Source organism: Rhododendron vialii, chromosome 7a, assembly GCF_030253575.1.
Source record: "Rhododendron vialii isolate Sample 1 chromosome 7a, ASM3025357v1".
In the NCBI taxonomy this organism is placed as follows: domain Eukaryota; kingdom Viridiplantae; phylum Streptophyta; class Magnoliopsida; order Ericales; family Ericaceae; genus Rhododendron; species Rhododendron vialii.
Genome location: NC_080563.1, coordinates 11,553,273 through 11,575,347, shown reverse-complemented (window position 1 = coordinate 11,575,347; position 22,075 = coordinate 11,553,273). Strand labels below are relative to the sequence as shown.

Sequence of the window (22,075 nt, the reverse complement as noted above, 5' to 3'; positions counted from 1 at the left end):
GGATAAAATCACATCTAAACACACATTAAAATACACACATCTCCGCTCACACACACTAGATGTGTGTAGTAGGCCTGTCAATGGGCCGGATCCGATAGATCCGGATCCGATAAGACACAATCCGATCCGGATCCGATAAGACTCAAATCCGATAGTGGTAATCCAGATCCGAATCCGGAAAATCCGGATCCGATCCGAAAATCCGAATCCGATCCGGAAACTTTTTTTACTTCAAAAATTTTAGCAAAAAAAAATATTTTTTTTGAAAAAAATACAAATTTTTTTTTCAAAAAAAATTATTTTCCAAAAAAAAATTTAAAAAATTTAAAATAAAAATAAAAATAAAAATACAACTTCTTAAACATTTTTTTTTCAAAATAAAAATTTTACTATTTTTTAAAAAAAAATTAAAATTTTTAAAAAAAATAAAGTTCGGATTCGGATTGATAACGGATTTAATCCGATCCGATCCGATCCGAATCCGATCCGGATCCGTATTGAATTACCGGATTCGGAATATCGGATTATCGGATCGATGTTATCGGATTCGGATCCGAATTCGGATCGAATTTTTCGGATCGGATCCGGTTCATTGACAGGCCTAGTGTGTAGTGTGGGTGGGTGGGTGTGAATTTGAATGTGTGTTTGGGTGTAGTTGTAATATTGTTGGTAGTAATTGTAACGTCCCGAATTTTGGAAACGTTAAATAAACAATTTCATTGAAAAATTAAATAGAGTCTGGCTCATTATTACATCATAGTTTTAACAAAAGTACTTTTATTCAACAAAATAAGGGGGAACTAGGGTTCTATCTACTGCTCCGCTTGTTCCTCTATCCTGGCTAGCTCCAAAGGCTTCCAAGGTGTAGAGTTCACCCTGTTCGTGTCACGCCCCAAATTCGGGAGCATGACCGGCCGTGTACCATGAAGCAATCATGAGACACGAAGCCTAATTAAAAAAAAATAGTTTTAGCAACTTAAACCAAATAAAGTAAAAACTGGATATTTTATTAAAGCAAAATGTGCAAACCCAAAATCAATATTTTTCTTAAGCAAATGACACAATAACTCATATCTTTCAATCTCCAACTCCATAATGAACTGCCAATTAATAAAAGTGCGGAAGCTAATAAATAAAAGTGCGGAAACTTTTGACAATAGAAAAGAAATAAAAATGCAGACGTCCTAGAGGTCCAATCACAAGGTCCCGACAACGCCGCAGAGTCCACTATAATGCTCCATGAACTAACCTGAAAAATAATATAGAATAAATCCGTCAGCTGACGAGCTCAGTGAGTAGTTAAGCATGCTAAGGGTAATACAAAGTGGCATACTATCAACAAAAGATTATTGTGGGCTTCAAAGAAATGGTTTCAAATTAATAATAGAGATCGATGGTTCAACGAATACTATCAACAAACCGAATATTGAACAAAGAGATCAACAACTCAACAAATAGTATCCACAAGATGAATAACGGATTAACGAATAGCAACAACAATAATCGAATCACCACAATAATTATACCAAACAATGAATCCAATAATATCCGAACGACGAACAACGATAACAGAAGTATGAACCAAAGTGAGAACCATAATTACTAATTTCCAAATGCCAAATATTTTCTCAGGGCTTTGCCCGTTGGATCCAACACCGTACTTAGAGTCACCACAGGATGGCGCCTGGGACCTTTTCCCTAAGCCGATCCGGAATAGGGTCACAGGGTATTTCACAAGTCTTTTCCCTATCCGTCGAGCACTAGAGTCACAGGGTATTTCACAAGTCTTTTCCCTAGCGGCCAAAGTCACCACGATATCTCACGGGTCTTTTCCTTGGACTTTAATAAATATCAACATAGTCTATGGTCCCAAACACAAATAGAACAACGGCGAGCCGGAGGCACCTGCACCAGGATTATTCTCCGTGCCGTTGCAGAGTCACAATAATATGAAGAAGTCAACGAATCAGCGACAATAAAAGTAAGGGCATTCGATCAATCACAAATATTATCAAATAACCTTGTATGCCAAAGGGTACGTCAATTGTCAATAATTATGAGAGCAAAGAACAAGATTAATATTTATCGGATTACAACAAATACCGAATTGTCAAGAATAGATAGGCTCAAAAGGATTCCAAAGGAAGGGATCACATGCTTAACCACTCACCTCAATCGAAAAGTTAGATCACAAAAGTGAAATGCTTGGATACTCTTCTAGTCTGAAAAACAGAAGTGCACATATACGGAAATCAATAAAATGAAGAACTACTAGATTAGTTATCATTTAATTACTACTACAATAACTATAGCTATATGCATATGTGCTGGTTACTTATATAATATACATACATGCACCCAGCCATGAACAGAACCTATCACGCCACCACAACTAACCATTAAACCCACGGCACACACAGCCAACACATGTACACATGCTATATATAATAGTAGATTTTGTATTGAGAGCATATATTACGAAGAAGGAAGTAAAAAGACGAACACTAACCCAACTTCTCTTGTTCCTCCTGATCAGCCCCTCTCTCTCTCTCTCTGCCGCACACGTTCTCTCCAAGCCCTAGGTCTTTCTATTAATGTAGAAATAATATACCCTAGTTCTCCGTATGTTTCCTCATCCTAATAAACTATCCACGTTCAAAATTAAAAACTTATCTAGTCTAATTACACAATCTACCCAACATTATTCTTTACGTTAACTAATCACTTGCGGGGACCCATTCCGAGTTTAACCAAACTTAGCATTTTAAGCGATACGTGTAACTGATGCCAAAAATAAGCAGCCCATCGTATATTTTTTTTTTTAGCAAAAAGTTTGAAAAGAAAAATAAAAGATTTAATTATTTGCGTCAAAAATATTATTATTATTATTTTTTTACTGAAAAAGTGGGACGTCACAGTTCGTCTATAAGATCTGACACATTATACCAGTATCGCCATCAATATAATATGTCAAGGTCACCAAAAGGTAACACCGTGAGCTACAAAAGCTCAATAGAGTAACCTGTACCCATTAACCTCTAACTTACGAACAAACGATCATAAATTCAATGATTTTCACATGGTTCATACATATTTGATAAACAGTTAATAATGACACATCCATATTTATTGTCCAAACTAACGTTGTTGTCCATGATTTTTCGAGTTTTTCCTACGCGATTCCTCGTATACCGTGTCACCATTTTCCACAATTCATAATCATATCAACATTTTTAAAATCGTTATTTTACACACCCAACCTCGATTCCGCCATGCCAGTCTCCCGAGTATCCTCACAATGGTTTCCCGCGCCGGGTTCCCATTAGCACACAAATCTTGCATTGGCTCATCTTCGCGGATAACCAAGCTACACACCCAATCTCGGTTCCGCCGCGCCGGTCTCCCGAGTATCCTCACAATGGTTCCGTCACGCCGGGTTGCGATTGGAACACCCAAACACACACACACACCACACAATGGGTTACCATGTCCGGCCACATTGTGGTTTCCAAAACATTTCTCCTTTTCAAAACACGCATTTTCATTAACCACACCCTAGGTGTCATGTTTCCAACTTTCTCGATTTTCATGTCATGTTTTTATACATAGACTCCGCCGTAGGACTTTTCACGAAAGTAAACATAAATCATTTATTGTAATCTTGAAACTAAACTAGTAAGATTATCTAACTCTATGTTACTAATCATGCTTAAATCACCACTTAAAGCATAACGCCACATGTACGGACGACTTTGGAGTGAAAATCATTTATGCTTTACAACAAGACAAGTAATATAAACAATTCATAATACATGCTCATAACCATCCTAAAGATCAAAATACGAATACTTCTATCAACGATAAAGTCTTATCTTTTGAAAAACCGTTCTTTCTTCTTTTGTGGGAAATTCAAAATAACACATGTTTATTGGAGTAAAAGTCAATTATTTCAACATGTTCATACTTCCATTAGCGAAAATAAGTTATTAACTATCATGCATTTCAAATCTATAGGTGATAGATAACTTTATATACGGAAAATTTACTTATACTTCCAACATACGGTTCTACGTTATATGATGAGTTTAGTGGACAAGGAATTCTACATTTCTTCTTGGCGGTAGTGACGACTACGAAAAGTAAGTTGACGATCGGGCAGAGTAACTTCCTACGTATGCTTCCAAAAGCTTCGAAAAAGAAAGGTTTCTCTCGAAACTTCTTTTTGACTAAAACTATTAAACTTTATGGATCGAAAGAGGGGTTTAGGTTGAGTTTCTTGAAAAACACAAGAAGAGCTCAAGAACACTCAAGATCAAGAAGAACAAAGTAAGGTTTTAAGGATTTTCTAGAGAGAAGTTAGAGGATTGGAAGGTGTGAGTTGAATGGTGAGTGAGGGGTGCTATTTATAGCAAAATTTGGCTCCTCCTCTCTCCCCCATGGCCGGCCTCCCTCTCTCTCTTTTTCTTCCATGATTTTGCTTCATAGACTTGTCAAATCATGCTTGAAAACCTTTCCTGACTTGTCTTGTCCAATCCTTTTAGGCTTAAGGCTATAAACTAACTAGGATCTTAGGCTTTCTAGGTGAATCTAGGTGATTATAGCCTAGGTCTTATAAGTCTAGGGTAGGGTTTGATTAGGCTAAAGTATAGCCTTCCATATATGGTCAATCCTAGTCTAGGTTTTGTAGTCAAAATCTAGGTTATTAAGAGCTAGGTCTAGGATGATTAAAGGCTAGGATTCTATGCTACAATTTGACTAGAAATGGGTTGGCAAATAGGAAATAGGCTTATGGCTAATGGGTAGCTTGTGCAAGTATCCAAAACACATGCACACACTGCACCTCTCCCTCTCACTCTCGGCCTCCCTCTCCCTCTCGGCTTCTCTCCCTCTCCCCCCTCTCTCTCTCCTCTTGTACTAGGTACATACATATATATATATATATATATATGTATATATATATATAAAGTAACCCTATAATAATTAGGCTTAAGGCTATAATTTTAGGTTTGCATGCATGACATGGCTAAGGTTACTTCTTTTGGAAGCTAAATGATGACTACATTTGGTATGAATTGTCTTGTCAAGTCAATACATTCATTGGCAATTTCTAATGTTTATTGTCCAAGGGATAAAAATTTCCCTAACAATTATTATCCAATGGTTAAAAGAATAATAATGAGAAGTAAGGTCTTGATGTGACTAGATATGGTTAGGTCTATGTAGGCTTATAAGGCTAAGGTAGGTCATGATTAAAGGTTAAGCTTCCAAAGGTAATCATATGGTCCAATAGTTAATAGTTTTCTAGAAAGTAAGTCTATGATCAAATAGTCATGATTAAAGTAGGTTATGAATGCTATTTTTGGTAGTGTCATGATTACTATCTTTGTCCAATGATTTTTAAATGCTAGGGAAAGGTAACTAAGTTAATTGGTACTTAGGTTTGCCTAACTAAATGATTGGGAACAAAACCTATTACCCAAAGCGTAAGAATTTTCCTAACAACTATCGTTCAATGGGTAAAGAGAAAAGATACACTAGGAAAATATAATGATGAGGAATAAAGTTAAAAATTGACTAGTCATGAAAGTGCAATAATTACATCATTTGGTTCAAAATGTTCAATTAGGGTTTGGAAGTGTTCACAAGGCTCAAAAACGGTCAAAAAGGTCCATCTAGAGTTAGGAGATTGTAACTAGGTGAAGTGGTAATTCGGTTTCTCTAACTAATCGGTTGGAAACTAATTCTATTTTCCATGTAGGATTTCTAGCCAAGAAATGTAATTTAAAGATTTTATTTAACTCGTTAGAAAAATATATATACAAGTGCTTTTATAAACATAGTGTCTTTAGAAAATGACTAAATTGTTCGGTGCGAAAAGATAAAATTTTATAAGTCTCAAATCTAATTATGACGGATTATTAGAAATTAAAAAGAAAATTTAAAAGCAAATCAGAGTAATTAAAATAAAATTTAAATATTTAACGAAATTTTTATTTACCGAAAATCAGGGTCGTTACAGTAATTATTGTACTGTGAATTCTAATTGGTTAAAAAATGACCCATTAAATTATGGGGGATTAGTCTCATCTTATTTGAAAGTGGGGATACCAGAAAGTTTATCTCCATAGCTCTGTTTCACCACTCCATCCCCCGCTCTAAATCTCACCATCCAAAATTGTTTTGGATGGTCCGGATTTTAAAAGACTCTTCAAGGAAAGAGTTTTTTTTTTAAATCTGGACTATTGATCGCCAAGACAAACGGTGAGATTAAGAGTTACTTTGGGGGGAGTGGTGAAACCAAACAGCTGGGTAGCACCACCGTCGGGATACCTCCTTTGTTGTCGGAAAAAAAATTATGGCATTGAGTACATCGTTCACGACCGTGAGCTACAAACCAAACCAAATCAAACAGAGTCTTATGTCCCAATTAATTGGGGTCACCTACATGAATTCTATTTTTTTATTGAGCTCTATCTAACAGGGCTATCTCTTTAATTACTTAGATTTAGTTTGCCTAAATCTTTTCGTATCATGGTATCCAAAGTCAGTTTACATCTTCCTCTTAACCCTTCTGCATAAAGATGTGAAGAAGAAAATTAAGTGTGAAGTCATATAATTAGACTGTGTCGTGTGATTTAATTAATTATTTTTTGTGAAAAAAGAAAAAGGCTTGAACCAATTCTATTAAGATTTATTTATTCTTCGTGTGATTTAAGATTTTATTTTTCTTATCCGAACCAAACATTTTCTAAGTTCCAGTTTTTAATTAGTTGTACAAAATTTAAGTTGTTGGCACAAGAATAAATACTTTAATCAAATCACGTCAGTGTTTAAAAAGATTTCCCTGATTGAAAGTGGGGGCGTGTCATTTATCCCACCCCTCCCTCTAGGCGGCTCCGCCACTGCTCTCACCGACGTTGAACGTTGAACGTTTCCAACATGCTTAGATATTGAATTTGTCAATTTCCAACTTTTTAATTAGCTTATTATACGAAGAAATACCAACTTAACGTTTTCCATCAATAAAAGAAAGCTTAGCTTCCACAGTACTAGTACTTAATAATTGCTATGAAGAGCAAACTAAAACTAAAACTAAAACGACGACCATATCAAGTTGAAAAGCACAGTCGTTAACTAATATCTATTAGTTGATTTACCTGGTCGGTAACTAATTTTATGAACCGTAAAAAGCGCGCTAAAATTCAATTAGATACTGTATACAAAATAAGATGTAATGCCAAAGTTGTTTGGTAAATCTATCTGATAGAAACTATTAGCTGATTTCTCACCATCACAAGTATTTGATTACAACGCCTTGTAAACTTTGGAACTAAAAGACTCGCCGGCCGGATCGACGCGTCGCCCTTAGTTAGCCAGCTAATTAATTCTCCACTGCCAAGACTAAAAACCCTTATAAATGCCACCCAAATCTAAATACCTTATTAGAAGGGAAAAAGAAAAAAAGAAAAAAAAAAGTAGCCTAAAGAGATCCTCTCACAATGGCCTCTTGGAAGATCTTGGTTGCTATGGCTATTTTTGCAGTTGCTTTTCCCTCAACTTCGGCAACAGAGTGGACTGTTGGGGATTCCGCGGGATGGGCTCTTAATGTTAGTTACTTAGAATGGGCTGCTGGGTAAACGTTTTTCGTCGGCGATAAACTCGATACGTTATCAACCCCTTGTACTTGGCTAGCTGCGAAGCCCCCCATTTTGTATAGCACGGTATTTAATACTAGCATTTAACTTTGTTCACCCTCTGTTAAAGATGGTGAACATTACTTTGATTTTTCTTAGTTGAAATGGTGTTGATCTATTTAAGATAATACTCCCTCCGTCCCAAAATATTTGGTATTTTTCGATATTCGAGCCGTTCTTTAAACTCTTATATCTCTCAATTTATGATATTTTTTATAATTTTGAAAACTTTGTATTATAGATCTAATCGAGAACTATCAAACAAGATCCATATTGTATATTGTTAGAGATTCATATTGGAAGATACAAACGATTGAAAACTGACACAAATATCGAAAAAGTCCAAATAATATGGGACGGAGGGAGTAGATAAGTGCGTGCTTCATTCGCAATGAATATTTACTAGCTACCCGATTCTCAACATGTTTTCTGCAAAATACGCACACCACTCTATTTGGTTCCCCCTCTTAGAAATATTCTCTCCAAAAAATTTGTCTATTTCGTCACATGTGTTTTTTCATAATTGGTGAATTTTTTTACTTATTTTTAAATTTTTGGATGTATAAAATGTACCTCTATTCAAAACCGACAACCAAACAAATTGGGGAGCGGATCCATCTTGGCTCCATGAGGTCATGAGCCCCCTGTATTTTTTTATTTTCGTACTTGAACCATAGGATTTAGAATATCTTACATTTTCCTCCCTAAAGAACTGCACTAGTTACCCTTGGTAGGAGAACGTACGTTACCAAAATAATAGTAATCCACTCTCATAAGCCTCAAAAGTACCCGTAAATCGATTTGCTTCACTATTATCTCTCTTCGGAAAACATCTCTCCTCTCTCTCATTCTGAATTTTTTTTTTAATCATTCTCTCTTATTCTGATTGACATGATATAATTTTCAAATATGTTCGACAAACACAATTTTTTATTCCTAATTTAATTGGCAGGGTTTTAATTTCATACGATTTATTTCCTATATATGTTGCTATGGTGTCCCCGGTCATTTTGGGGACACCGTAATTTTTGGCATAACTTCGCCATTATGAGCATAACTAAAACCAATTACAAGCATAACAGAACCCAAATAAAGCATAACCAAGGAATATTCAAAAAACCAATCAAGGCATAACCAAACCCAACCAAGGCATAACAATCAAGTTATGCCTTGTTATGGTTCTGTTATGCTTATAATGGTTTTAGTTATACTCATAATAGATTTTGGTTATGCTCATAGTGGTTTTGTTATGTCAAAAGTTACGGTGTCCCCAAAATGACCGGGGACACCGAAGTCATTCCCGTTAATTAATGCATTTGTTTCGTTTAAATTTAGGCCTTTAAATTTAGACATCAAACCATCTTTAAAAGTTAGAAGCATGGTCTGAAAATAACATCGAGCTTGATTATACAAAAAGATTTTCAAAATTATGACTAATAAATGCTCCCTCTAGTTTAAATTTCTGAATCAACTACTGATCATGCTATGCTGGTTAATTACCGGCACATGACTCCAAATACTTTTCTTAAAACTTTCTGGGCCTGTTCTTTTTGTTTTTTTTTAAAAGTTTTTTTTTTTTTTTTTGGGTAAGTAATTGTTATGGCTATAGTATGATTTTGGTTTTAAGTTGTTGCCCTGATTACTTCCTAACTAACATTTGTTGGCCCAGTTGTCAACTACAAACAAGGATCTCACAATGTGTTCAAGGTCAACGGGACAGACTTCCTGGCGTGTACGGTACCGACCGGGGCCGTACCTCTGACTTCCGGCCATGACGGAATTGTGCTGGCAACACCAGGGAAACATTGGTACATATGTGGTTTTCCCAACCATTGCACGCGAGGAATGAAGCTAGTTGTCACTGTTTTTCCTGAGCTGAGTCCAGTCCCATCTCCGGCACCTTCGCCCATCTCCGGCGAAGGCATCTCCGGTACCTTCGCCCAGCGCTGGTAAGGTATCTTCGGCGAAGGCATCTCCGGTACCTTCGCCCAGCTCTGGTGAGATGCGACGGCACCTCCTCCGTCGGCAGCTACTGGGATTGCTTTCTCGAAGTGCTATATATGCTTGGTTTGTTGGAGTTTTCAGCATCCTCATGATGATTATGGCTTAATTTTGGCCACCTTTCTAATAATTGTCACTTTGTTTTTCTCATGGTGCAGTCTATTCATGTGGTTCTTCTTCACCATTGACTTTTTTATTCCTGATCTTATATTCTCTTTTTTAGCAGAAAATAAAGTTTGTATCGTTTGGTTTGGTTTGGTGTGTTTTATAATTGAGGAATATAAAAGAAGTTCACTTGTTTTTCTCTTTCTTCACTTGGATGTATCATTTCTTGTTTTTCTCTTTCTTTGGATCGTCTCTATGATTCACTAGAGTTGGTCTACCTCGATATATCCTTTGTCGAGTTTCTAATAAAAAATTTTGCTGACAAAAAAAAGAAGAAGAAGTTCACTTGTTTACCATAGTCCACCATGCACAAGAGACCTAGGGTTCTTCCTAAGTTCTTGCTTTGCTATTTTTTTGGTTGAATTCAATTTTCCCATCAATTTAATTATATAGTGTGTCGTCATAATTTTTAGAATAAATCATTTGTCTCGAGGAGAGGAACCAAAAAAATATAACATAGCAGACCAAAGTTGAAATTCATATAGGACAAACGAACTAATTAAAGACAAAAAATAATTATTTGGTATTTTTTTCGTCCTTAATGAACTTTTTATTATTATTTTGGTTGTAATTTTTAATTTTTAAATTTTTCTCTCCGAGGAGAATTAACAATGAAAAAGGCTTCCCGTGAATATAACAGAAATATAGAGAAGACAGAACTAATACCAAAACTGAAGTTTAGGAATAGGGAAAATAAAGAAGAGAAAACCCACAAAGCAAAGGTGGAAAATAAGTTTATAACCGTAATTAATATCCACAACCAATTTACAGTATCATGTCTTGTGCACAGGTGCTAATAAACTTGTTCAAATTAAAGAGAAAACGAAACTAAAATTTTTGAACTTGAAGAATTGAATATGTCAATGTTGGGCTGTGTGAAGATCTGAGTTTTCCCAAGATTGCTGAAAGTCCCGTCCGGAGGGAATTGAGTGCCGTCCGGATAGTTTTGGCCGAAGTAAGAAATAAGGAGGCTCTGAATATTATTCCATACGGAACAGTCGGGAGCGAGAAAGACGCGTACGTATTTAAGGCCTTGAATCTATTTTGTAGGGCTAGAACTTTCAGAATATCCTATTCTTTGAGAGAAAACGCTGCTAGCTATACTTGTGTAGAGAAACTTTGAGAGTTTTCTCCATTGATTCAAGTGAACTCGTGTGGCTCTTGAAGAGTAGGCAATTGTCGAACTTTGTATGTCTGTGTGTTTTATTTTTCTCTCTCTCTCCCTCACTTTCTCTATTTTGTATTTTGTCATTCGTAGCAATCGAAATCCTGAGAGTTTGAACATGTAGTTCAATCGTCTTGAATCCCAGCAGTCAAGGCTAAGCAAAATCAAACCTCCAAAGAAATGCCATATGCTGAATAAAATTAAAAAAAAAAACTAATGATCACATATAGATCAAAATATAAAAAGTGAATCATAAAAGAAAAACAGGTTCTCCAAAGAAGTTCCATTTATAATTAAAAAAATGCTAATTATACAGTTTTCCATCAATAAAAGAAAGCTTAGCTTCCACGGTACTGCATAATACGGAGTAGCTAGTAACCATTATAAAGAATAGAAAAATTAAAAACGACGACCATTTCAGTTTTCAACTATCTAATACTTGAAATTAAGAAACGTTAATTTGCCTAAATTAAGTTTAATATTGTGAATTGTAAAAAACGCGGCACGAAATGAGATATAGTATGGAACCTTGCTACCGGCACAGGCCCTTGGAAAAATATTTTAAACATAATGAATGACTTAAATCATTTGTGTGGGACCTTTAATGAGCCCCACAACGCAAACTATGCATAATCCGTGCACAATTTTGTTATGTCCACAGACTTTCTGTATAGTATATGCCCACTGGCAACGCAACTTGGAAAAGGGCGGGGACGGCTGACCCCATGGATTTTTTTTTTTTGCTAGTAGTAATTATTATACTGAGAATTCTATTTAGTTAAAAAATTACCCCATTAAATTATGATGGATTAGTCCTATCTCGTTTGAATACAGGGATAGCTGTTATGTCATTGATAACAAAAAAAATATGGTATTGAGTACACCGTTCACGACCGTGGGCTATAAATCGAAGCAAATCAAATCGAGCCTTATGTTTTAATCAACTGGGGGCGGCTATATGAATTGTGTTTTTCTATTGAGCTCTGCCCAGGACTATCTTTTCACTTAGATTCAGTAAGCCCAAGTTTTTTAGTATCACGATATCCAAAGTCAGTTTAAGTTCCTCTTCCCCTAGTTCGACTATCCACTACTATCATATCTTTATTTTGTTGTTTTTTTGGTATTGTTTTAGTATGTATGGTCTTGGCTTGGGATTTAGGTGTTAGCTTCATCTTAAGGTTTCAGGTTCAATTCTCTTTACCAACAACTCTTAGGACCCACTGATTTGTAGGAGCATCTTTGGTGGCTGGTAGTTTATGCCTGGTCGGTGGTAGGCGGTGGCTGGTGGCGGTGTTTTGAAGGCTCATAGAAGTGTAGGAATAGGTTTAGGATTTTCTTGATTGGGCTTGTATTGTTATATTTGGATTTTTAGACCCTGTAGGGCTTGTATTGCTATATTTGGGCATTTTAGGCCCACTGATTTGTAGGGCTATGCCCGTTAGGTATTTGGGCTTGATCCAATTGGCTGTATCGTCCAACTTCTTGTTGTATTTCCTTGGGAAAATGACGGCTCAGGACGTGTTTTGATAATTAATATCCTCTAAGGACATGCTAAGAACATTTGTTAATGCTGAAAATATTCTTGGTAGGTATTAATTATCAAAATATGTCATTGGCCATCATTTTCCCTATTTCCTTTCCCCGTTTCCCCTTAAGAAAATGTTACTTTTGCCGATAAAAAAAAAAAAACTCTTGGGGCCACCTCATCCACACGCGTAAGCGTGTGAAACGATTGTGGAAGATGCTGTAGAGATTAGTCTGAGGTGCACGCAAGCTGGGCCGAGACACCGAGCATTACCAAAAAAACAAAAACAAAAAAACAATTCTAATGGTGATTAACATCGTCAATGCAGTTATAGAAGTTCATGCCTTTGTACTTTTTTTTATACAATATATAGTAAACCAACACTTTTTTTGCTTTTTTTATTTGTGCTAAGATAAAACGAATGCATTTGACATATGTATCTTCCACTTATATATTGAGAGGTAGTTAAGCTATTTTTGATTTTTTGTTTGAAAAAAGTACATAATTAATTTTTCATTAGTACGGATATTATTTTGTTTTATTTCATCATGATAATCGGATTTATGAATGACCTACTCATAGTCTCTCAGTCTCCTAGAGTCGCTACCATATTTGTGTTTTATGTAATGCCAATGATGGAAACAGGGGAGGACAAATACTGGCGGTCGCCACCACAACGATTTCAAAAAATACTATTATTAGATTGAAATTAAAAAATTGATCCCTATTTATATAGGCCTGCCATCAATGGGTTTATTCATAAGTATGGAGTAATATTTTTGTTATATAAAAAGTTTTTTAGTCTTCTGGTTTTTGCTATGATAAAGTAGGCCAAAAAACATAGTCCAAAGCCAAATCTAATGAGTAGAATGAAATTTTGTACAAAACACCAATCAGTCGTATTCTTCTATCCTATGGACCGACTTCATTTAATAGGGTTGTAGCTTCTTGTCCCACGAGTCTACCATCAGGTGATCTTTGGGTTCGCCGTCCTTTCCCTTCTGTTAACACAAATTAAGAAAATCATACTTCAAACTTTGTCTTTTATTCAAATTCTGTTTAAATTAAGGTGTTTGACTAACACAAATTAAAGGAAAGGAACCTAACATAAAACCAAAGAAAGGAAAACAACATATCAGGCGACTTTCACGGGTCGTAATGTGTGCGGATATGACAAATACCGTTTATTATGATTTTTATTATGTTATTTTGAATTTTATCTAAAGTCGGTCGATACTATCTTTATCATAGTCCCTTTCATTTTTATAGTGTACATATGTTTGCCACCCCAAAGATAAAATCCTGACTCTGTCCAAATATTGACCTTCCATATCATAGTCCATCTTTTCATTTTTTGTTTAGTACATATGTTCGTCTATTAAATTTGGTAAATCTATTTGATAGAATCTATCAGCTGATTTCTCACCTCACAAAGTACTTAATTACGATGCCTTGGAAACTTTGGAACCAGTAAAAGACTTGCAGGCCGGGTCGTGCCGCCCTTAGCCGGCTAATTCTCCACTGCCAAGACTAATAACCCTTATAAATTCGACCCAAATCAAGCTAGACACCATTAGAAGGAAGAAAGAAAGAAAGAAAAAAGTAGGCTCAAGAGATCCTCTTACGTACAATGGCCTATTGGAAGATCTTGGTTGCTTTGGCTATTTTTGCAGTTGCTTTTCCATCGACTTTGGCAACACAGTGGACTGTTGGGGGTTCCGCGGAATGGAATCTTAATGTTAGTTACGTAGAATGGGCTGCCAAACAAACATTTGTCGTTGGCGATTCGCTCGGTACGTTAACCCGTTGTACTTGGTGTTATTTCAGTTGACTTTCGACTTTTCTTTGCGGAAAACAAATTTGGTATCTGATATGCGTAGCATGATTTATTTCTTAAGCTAATGCACTTGCTGTACGTGTTTTCAAATTTAGGCCTTTTTATCATAGACAACAAGCCGTCTCTAGAAGTTAGAAGCATGGACTGAAAGTAGCATTGATACAAAAATTAGATTTTCAAAAGTATGACTAACAAGTGCTCCCTCCGGTTTAAATTTCCAAATCCACCACTTTTCTTGGATGAGAGTCAGACTCCGTTTCTCTAACTAAAATAAGTATTTATTTTTTAAATTAGATGTAATGTATTGTGAGGAAATAATCTGTCTCATAAAGTAAAAAATAAGTACTTACTGTACAAAATAAGAACCTTGGTGGAACAGGGGCCTGGGGTACACGAAAATATTTTGGTGTATGTTATCTCAAAATGGAGTTGTGGTAAGTATTCCAAGTACACTGGTAAGTACTTTCTTCTTTCCGATTTGTTTGTTCAATCTCGGATTTTCAACTTATTCTCGGGTTTCCAATTTATTGAGAATAAGTTAGAAACCCGAGATTGGACAAACAAATCGAGAAGGAGGAAGTGTTTATTTTCTTTTGTTGTCTTGTTTTTTTTTTTTTTTTTAAAATTCGACGGGTTTGGAGGTAGGTTATGTTTTTGCGAGTAGCAGTAGTAGAAAAGTTTGCTCTCTTCGAACCTCTCTCAATGCATTTCATTTTCTATTGTACCGTTTTCATCTTTACATCTTTCTGATTAATGAAAACTTTCTTCGCCGTTCAAAAAAAAAACTTATTGAGAATACCAAATCTGATCCATTGATTTGAAAATTTACACAATCTGATCTATTGATTTTGAAATTGGACAGTCAATTTTGGATATATATAAGTCAAAAAAATGACAAATAAATCGGGACAGAGGGAGTATTCCATATGAAGTAAAAATTTCCACGTAGTGATATAAGTATTCTATATTTGAAATATACTTGTCACTCCATATGGAATACTTACCGCAATTCATTTTTGGGATACCATGCACCAAAACATTTAATTTGGTGTACCAGCTAATTAACGGGCACGTGATTCCAAAATATTTTTCTCTTAAAAACTTTCTGGGTCTTTTTTCTTTCCCTTTTTGTGTTAATTAAGTTTTTCTTGCCCTGATTACTTCCTAACTTCCTTTCAAAAAAGATTACTTCCTAACTAACATTTGCCGGCCCAGTTTTCAACTACAAACCAGGAACTCACAATGTGATCAAGGTGTCCGTGCCAGACTACGTCAGCTGCACGATACCAGTCGGCGCCGTACCTCTGACTACCGGCGACGACGTGATTCAGCTGCAAACACCAGGGAACCATTCGTACATATGTGGCATTTCCAATCACTGCACGCTAGGAATGAGGCTACTTATCTTTGTTTCAGGAGAAGCGAGTCCAAGTCCGGCCCCATCGTCCACCTCCGGTGGTGGGATCACTGAGCTGGCACCTCCTCCGTCAGCAGCTACTGGGATTATTGCTTCCTGGAAGTGCCATGCTTGGGTTGTCGGGGTTTTCAGCATCCTCATGATGATTATGGCTTAATTTCGGACACCTTTCTGATTATGGTCACAGTGCTTGTTTATTTTTTCTCATGGTGCAGTTTTGAATTGTTTGTTATGGTTTGGTATAATTTGGTTTGATAGGGTTTATATGTAATTCAGGAATGCGAAATTAATAAGAAGTTCACTTGTTTACCATTTTTCATCACAAGAGACGTGTTCTTCCTAAATTATTGCTCTGGTATTCTTTATCTTTTAGAGTATTTACTTTTCCATCAAATTGTTTAGTTCTTTCGTCATAATTTTTAGAATTAATCATTTATCTCGACGAGAGGAATGAAAAAAATATAAAAAAGCAGACCGAAGCTGAAAATCATATAGGACCTGGGGATTGCTCTGAATTATCCCAATGTGAATATCGAACCAATTGGGGAGGCGATCATAAAGAATTCTGTGAAGGCTCCACCTTTGAATACTGCAGTGGGATCATTCAGGATTGTTTAGCTCTCAAAGATTCATTTTTATCATTTTACTTGAATTTTGTTAAACATGATTGTAATCGTGTTGTACATGTTAGTGTAAGAAAATCTCTTTCTAGTGATATGTCCGACTCGTGGATGGCTCTATCCCATGAAGTTCTATGCTCTATGATATTTAGGTGTGTTTTGCCCTGCTGATTAATAGAGTAAATCTTTTCTTGTTTGTTTGAAAAAAAAAAAAAAGAAAGGGCTAAGCGAAGACAAACTTGCGAGGAAATGCCATATACAGAATAAAATTAATAAAAAGTAATGCCACATGCGAACTGCCAAAAAATTCCATAAACAGCATTACCATAATTACATATTGTCCCCTTAAACTATCACTTCCATAATTACAAATTGTCCCCTTAAAGCATCCACAGTGGTATAATCAAAATTAAAATGTTGTTAAGGTTAACAACATTTGCTCAAGAAAGAGCTCACAGTAGAATAATCAAACTTAGCAAAATCTTGGCAACTCATCAAATTTTAATCATTGGATAATCAAAACTAGCAACTTTTTGCCAATAATCAAATTTAGTTGTCTCCACATTTCCTCAATCAAGTACACCATCATAACACAAAAACCTTCTTTCTTCCATTTTCAAACCTCTTAGCAACTCATTAAATTTTAACCATCGGATAATCAAAAATAGCAACTTTTTGCCAATAATCAAATTTAATTGTCTCCACATTTCCTCAATCAAGTACACCATATCATAACACAAAAACCTTCTCTCTTCCATTTTCAACATATTTCTAAGAAAAATACTTTTAAAAAAAAGTTTCTATTTTTTTGCAAAAACTGTTTTTTTTTTCAAAACTGTTATTTATTTATTTTTGCAAAAACTATTTGTTATTAAATTTTTTTTCAAATACTGTTCTTTAAAAAAAATTCAAAAACTATTTTTTTATTCGAAAATTGTTTTTTTCTTAACTTTTTCCTGAAAACTTTTTTTTTAAATCAAAGTTTTCAAAAAGTTATTTTCTCTTTTTCTAATAACCTATTTTTATTAGTTTGAAACCTATTTTTAAAAAATTATTTTCTATGTTCACAATTTTTAAATTTTTATAAATTGAAATGGTGATGTGGCAATTAAAAGTTTGATTATTCAAATTTGATTGTACCATTGTGAACCTCTACATTACTAACCTTAGCAACTCCTTAAATACATAATCAAAAGATGACGTGATAATTTTTAATTTTTAATTTTTAATTATTCCACCGTGATGCTCTTAAGCGATCACTCTTTTTCACTTTATTCCCTTCTGTTGCTAGTTCATCCGTTCGGATTTGACCGTTAGATCTGATATGACATGCACGGATGAGGGGAAACCCACTCTATCTATTTCTATATCGTGGGAAAGCATTCACTTGAGGGCCCATCCTCGAAACTAGGATGATACACCGACAGGGAGACCATTGTGATTAATTTATGACCAAAATATCTCGTTCTCTATTAGACGTTGCAATATATTATTTATATGGCTTGTTCATAATATACTCATAAATTTTCTCTACTTTTTTTAAAGTTGAAAAAGCAGGGTTCCCTAATAATTCTTAAAAAATCCTAACAGTATGAATGTGAATCACGAATTAATACTATCAATAAAAAAACTACGTTAGCAATCAATCACATAACGTAGAGATATACGTGGAAAACCTCAGAATGGGTAAAAATCACGGGAATGAATCAAATCACTATAATCATTGTGCAGTTACAGATATACTATCCAAACGTAGTAAATCCTCACAATGCTCTAAGTACTACCTGCCGAGTCGTACAACACACCCAATGATCTTAATTACCAATAGCCTTGAGTCCACGAGCCTTCCAAATACTTAACGAAAATCTCCTTTGGAATAGTAAACAAAGCGTTGCTTCCAAGTCATCACCTCCAGCGGCTGCATATATATAACCTTGTATATAGTCTGTAGTCACCTCTATTTTTCTTGCCGTGCCTTTTCTTTTGTAAGGCGGCAACTGTAGCCCAAAACCTAGGAGGTCAAATAAGGCAACTAATTGTATTAGTTGTAATGTGTGCACCAGCCCCACCAATACGCCTCAGTAGTCAATAGTATTCGATGGATATCTGATTAATTGATATCCTGATCAATCCGTTCCGTTTTAACCCCTTTCCATTCACGAAGTCATTCTGTCTTTAGACGTTCGATTCATTCTCACTCAATTACAAATAAATAGATTTCTTTCACTCTAATAAAATTACAACTCAATAAAAATTATGTATTTTGTCAAAGGGAAATTGTCAATACACAAAGACTCCGGAATTTGGTCCTTACAAAAGTACATCTAGTTCGAGGAACATTTTTCTCTCTGTCATTTATTTACTCTACGGAGCACACTATGACTCTAATTTTGATCACTTGTTGTTTGCAAAAATTTTATATATGTCTTGTAAAATGATTTTATACTAATATCTCAGTGAAGATGGACAGTTGTAGCATAAACTTTCCATACGTAAATGCCAAATAGGAATCTAAGGCTCAAATTAGGACGGAAGAGTAACAAAAGAGGCTAAATGATACTAAATGGGGCAAAGTGTAGAGTTTGAGAGGGTAATCTGTAATTAACCCTTACCAAAATGAAATTTATAATATGTAGATTAGAATCCTTCTCTAACCTCAAACCTGCATGAAATTAATAAAAATATTTGTGTCAACGGGCACACAGGCCTTCTCATTCTGCAAACATAGCAAATTAAGTATCCGGATCGGATGCTTTTTTTTTTTTTTTTTTGTCTAGCTTACCGTTTTCCCCGTTTATTAAATGAAGCTTCTTCTGTTCAACAAGTTAAAATGGTAGTCAATTCGACACAAAGCATTATCTTGTTCCGTGTCGTCGTCGTCGTTGTTGTTGGGTGTTACCTCGTTGTGATCCTGTAAAGACATAATTTATGCCTTGGAGATAATGCCATGAGTAGATTGGTCAATCTTTTTGATAACAACCATTAGCTGATTTGTCACATCACAAACAATGCCTTATGAAATTTTTAGGGTGGTCCCATGCCACCCTTAGCCCCGAAAAAGACACTACTCCTTCTTCTCAATGGTTAAGACAAAAAAAACTCTTTATAAATTCGACCAAAATCAAACACCTTAGAATGTGTGAGAACTCAATAAGCCATCTGGAGAACAAGTAGGTGAAAGGGATACTCTCCTAATGGCCTCTGTGAATATCTTGGTTGCTTTTGCCATTTTTGTAGTTGCTTTTCCTTCAACTTCGGCAACAGAGTTTGTCGTCGGGGATGCCCTAGGATGGAGATTGGGCGTGGATTACAGAGCATGGGCTTCTGGGAAAACGTTCGTCGTCGGCGATACACTCGGTACGTTTATTAGCCCGCCGTAACTTGATGGTATTTTAGTACTTGACTAACTTTTCTTCGGCGAAAATGAATTAACTAGATCTGTATGCGAACTCTCCGAAACCCTTGCTATACATATATAGCTCGGTATTTAACATGATGTATGAGCACGTGCCTCATCCAGAATGCATATGGTACTAGCAGATTCCCAATTTTGGTATAGATTGCAATGTGACAACTTTCTATTCATCCACAGGGGCTGATCCATGCACCTTGGTTCCTGGTGGTCACGTTACCTCATGAAATTTAAATATTTTTTCTCATTCTGCTAAAGTTCTTATTTTTCAAGTACTTATTTTTCGCTTTACAAGAAATATCATTCACTCACAATACGTCATCTTTATTTATAAAAAAAATACTTATTTAAAAAATATGTACTTATTTTCCTTAACGGAACGGAGCCAGCCTCCTAAAGAATTGCACAAGAGTTCTCAATTCTCCTTGCCAATTGAAAGTTACATCAAATAAACCAGCACTCTTATATGCCTTAAAATATTAATGTAGCCAATATTAATGTAGCCCGTGAATCATTCGCTTCACTACCTTCTCTCTCCTCTCTTTTCCTCTCTTTTCTGATTGACATGATAAGGTCTTCCATATTCTTACATGATTTTCTCTATTTGCATCTCGCTAGGAGATTAGGAGTTCGAAACTCTCCCCCATGCATATGGTTTTCTTTCCTTAGAAAGGTTTTTTCTTTCTTTCTTTTTTTCCAACTATGGGCATATTTCTTGTATTAGTAGGGCTTGGTTGTCTCGTGAACTCTTACAATTAATGTAATATTTCGAATTTGAACTTTGTACTTCATATATGATTCAAATAATCTCTTCTATCATTGGAAAAAAAAAAAAACCATTATTAGAGCTTTGATTTCTCAATTATCACGTTGACTTTGCTTATCATATTGTATCCTTGACAAATAGGACTTTTGATTCCTAAATAGAATTTTTTACGGTTTTCATTACATGGGTTTGATTTATTTAGTTAAGATATCGATTGGGTATAAAAATTCGGCCCTTCGATTTTATTTTTTGTTTTAAAAAAAAGGCCTTTAATTGTGTTTCCTAACTAGCAATTTTTGTTGGCCTGGCCAGTTTTCAATTACACAGGAACTCACAGTGTGGTGATCGTGAATGAAATAAACTACCAGCAATGTACGGTGCCAACCGGGGCCGCACCTCTGACTTCCGGCGACGACGTAATCACGCTGGCCACTTCAGGGAGCCAGTGGTACATATGTGGCATTCCCTTGCACTGCCCATCAGGAATGAAGCTAGCCATCACTGTTTCACCAGCTGGATCAGCGATTCCAGTCGGATCACCTTCATCCACCTCTGGTGCTGGATCTCCTCCTCCTCCTCCTCCCCCGGCAGGCACCACTGCACCTCCTCCATCGGCAGCTGCTGGGATGGCTTTCTCCCGGTGCCATGCTTGGTTTGTTGGAGCTCTCAGCATCCTCATGATGATCATGGCTTAATGTTGGAGCGCCATTTCTAAAAAGAATCAGAGTGTTTGTTTTCCTCATATAATGGTGCGGTTTATTCAATGTGGTTCGAAAAGTTTTCAATTCATTCATCACCATTCACTTCTTTTTTCTCGATCTTCTTAACTGTTTTTCCACAGAAAATAAAGCTTGTATTGTTTGGTTTGGTAACTTTGGTTTTGATAGGGTTTGTTAGTTTAGGAATATGAATGATCTCTTGTTTACCATATTTCACCGCATGAGACCGATGGTTCTTCCTAAACTTTTGCTCTAGTATTTTTTTTCTGATGTTATGTACTTTTCTCATCTTTTTGTTTAACTTTTCATCGTAATTTTTTGAGATTGATCATTTGTTACAACTTTGGATTAATCATTTGTTATGATGAGAGGAATCAAAAAAAATATGAAGATCGAGGTCGACGGAATTGAAAATATCAAATATGACGTCGCTAAAGGGGAAAAAAAACAAAACAGTTGTTGGATATTTTTTTCGTTTTTAGTGAACTTTGTTGTGATTATTTGTCGTGATTTATTTTTTTTAAAAACTTTTTAGGCTCCTTTTGCCATACGAATGACCAATCAAAAAAGTGTCATGGGAATATCACAAACATTAAAAAGGATGAAATTGAGGCAATTTTTGCTGATACGAATGACCAATCAAAAAAGTGTCACGGGAATATCACAAACATTAAAAAGGATGAAATTAATACCGAAACAAAAATTTAGGAACATTGAAAATAAAGAAGAGAAAACCCACACGGAATTATCCTGC

At 35.6% G+C, this 22,075-nt stretch overlaps 2 protein-coding genes across 2 annotated transcripts; both read left to right on the top strand.

Moving 5' to 3' along the window:
• Positions 1–13,959: 13,959 nt before the first annotated feature.
• On the top strand, positions 13,960–16,126 carry LOC131331865 (blue copper protein 1a-like). Its single transcript, XM_058365808.1, has 2 exons — positions 13,960–14,343; positions 15,603–16,126. The coding sequence occupies exons 1-2, from the start codon at positions 14,181–14,183 to the stop codon at positions 15,959–15,961; spliced, it is 522 nt and encodes a 173-aa protein (XP_058221791.1). The 5' UTR covers positions 13,960–14,180; the 3' UTR covers positions 15,962–16,126.
• Positions 16,127–19,537: 3,411 nt separating this feature from the next.
• LOC131331864 (blue copper protein 1b-like) lies at positions 19,538–21,474 on the top strand. Its single transcript, XM_058365807.1, has 2 exons — positions 19,538–19,781; positions 20,915–21,474. Exons 1-2 carry the CDS (start codon positions 19,619–19,621, stop codon positions 21,295–21,297), a joined length of 546 nt encoding a protein of 181 aa, XP_058221790.1. The 5' UTR covers positions 19,538–19,618; the 3' UTR covers positions 21,298–21,474.
• Positions 21,475–22,075: the final 601 nt, after the last annotated feature.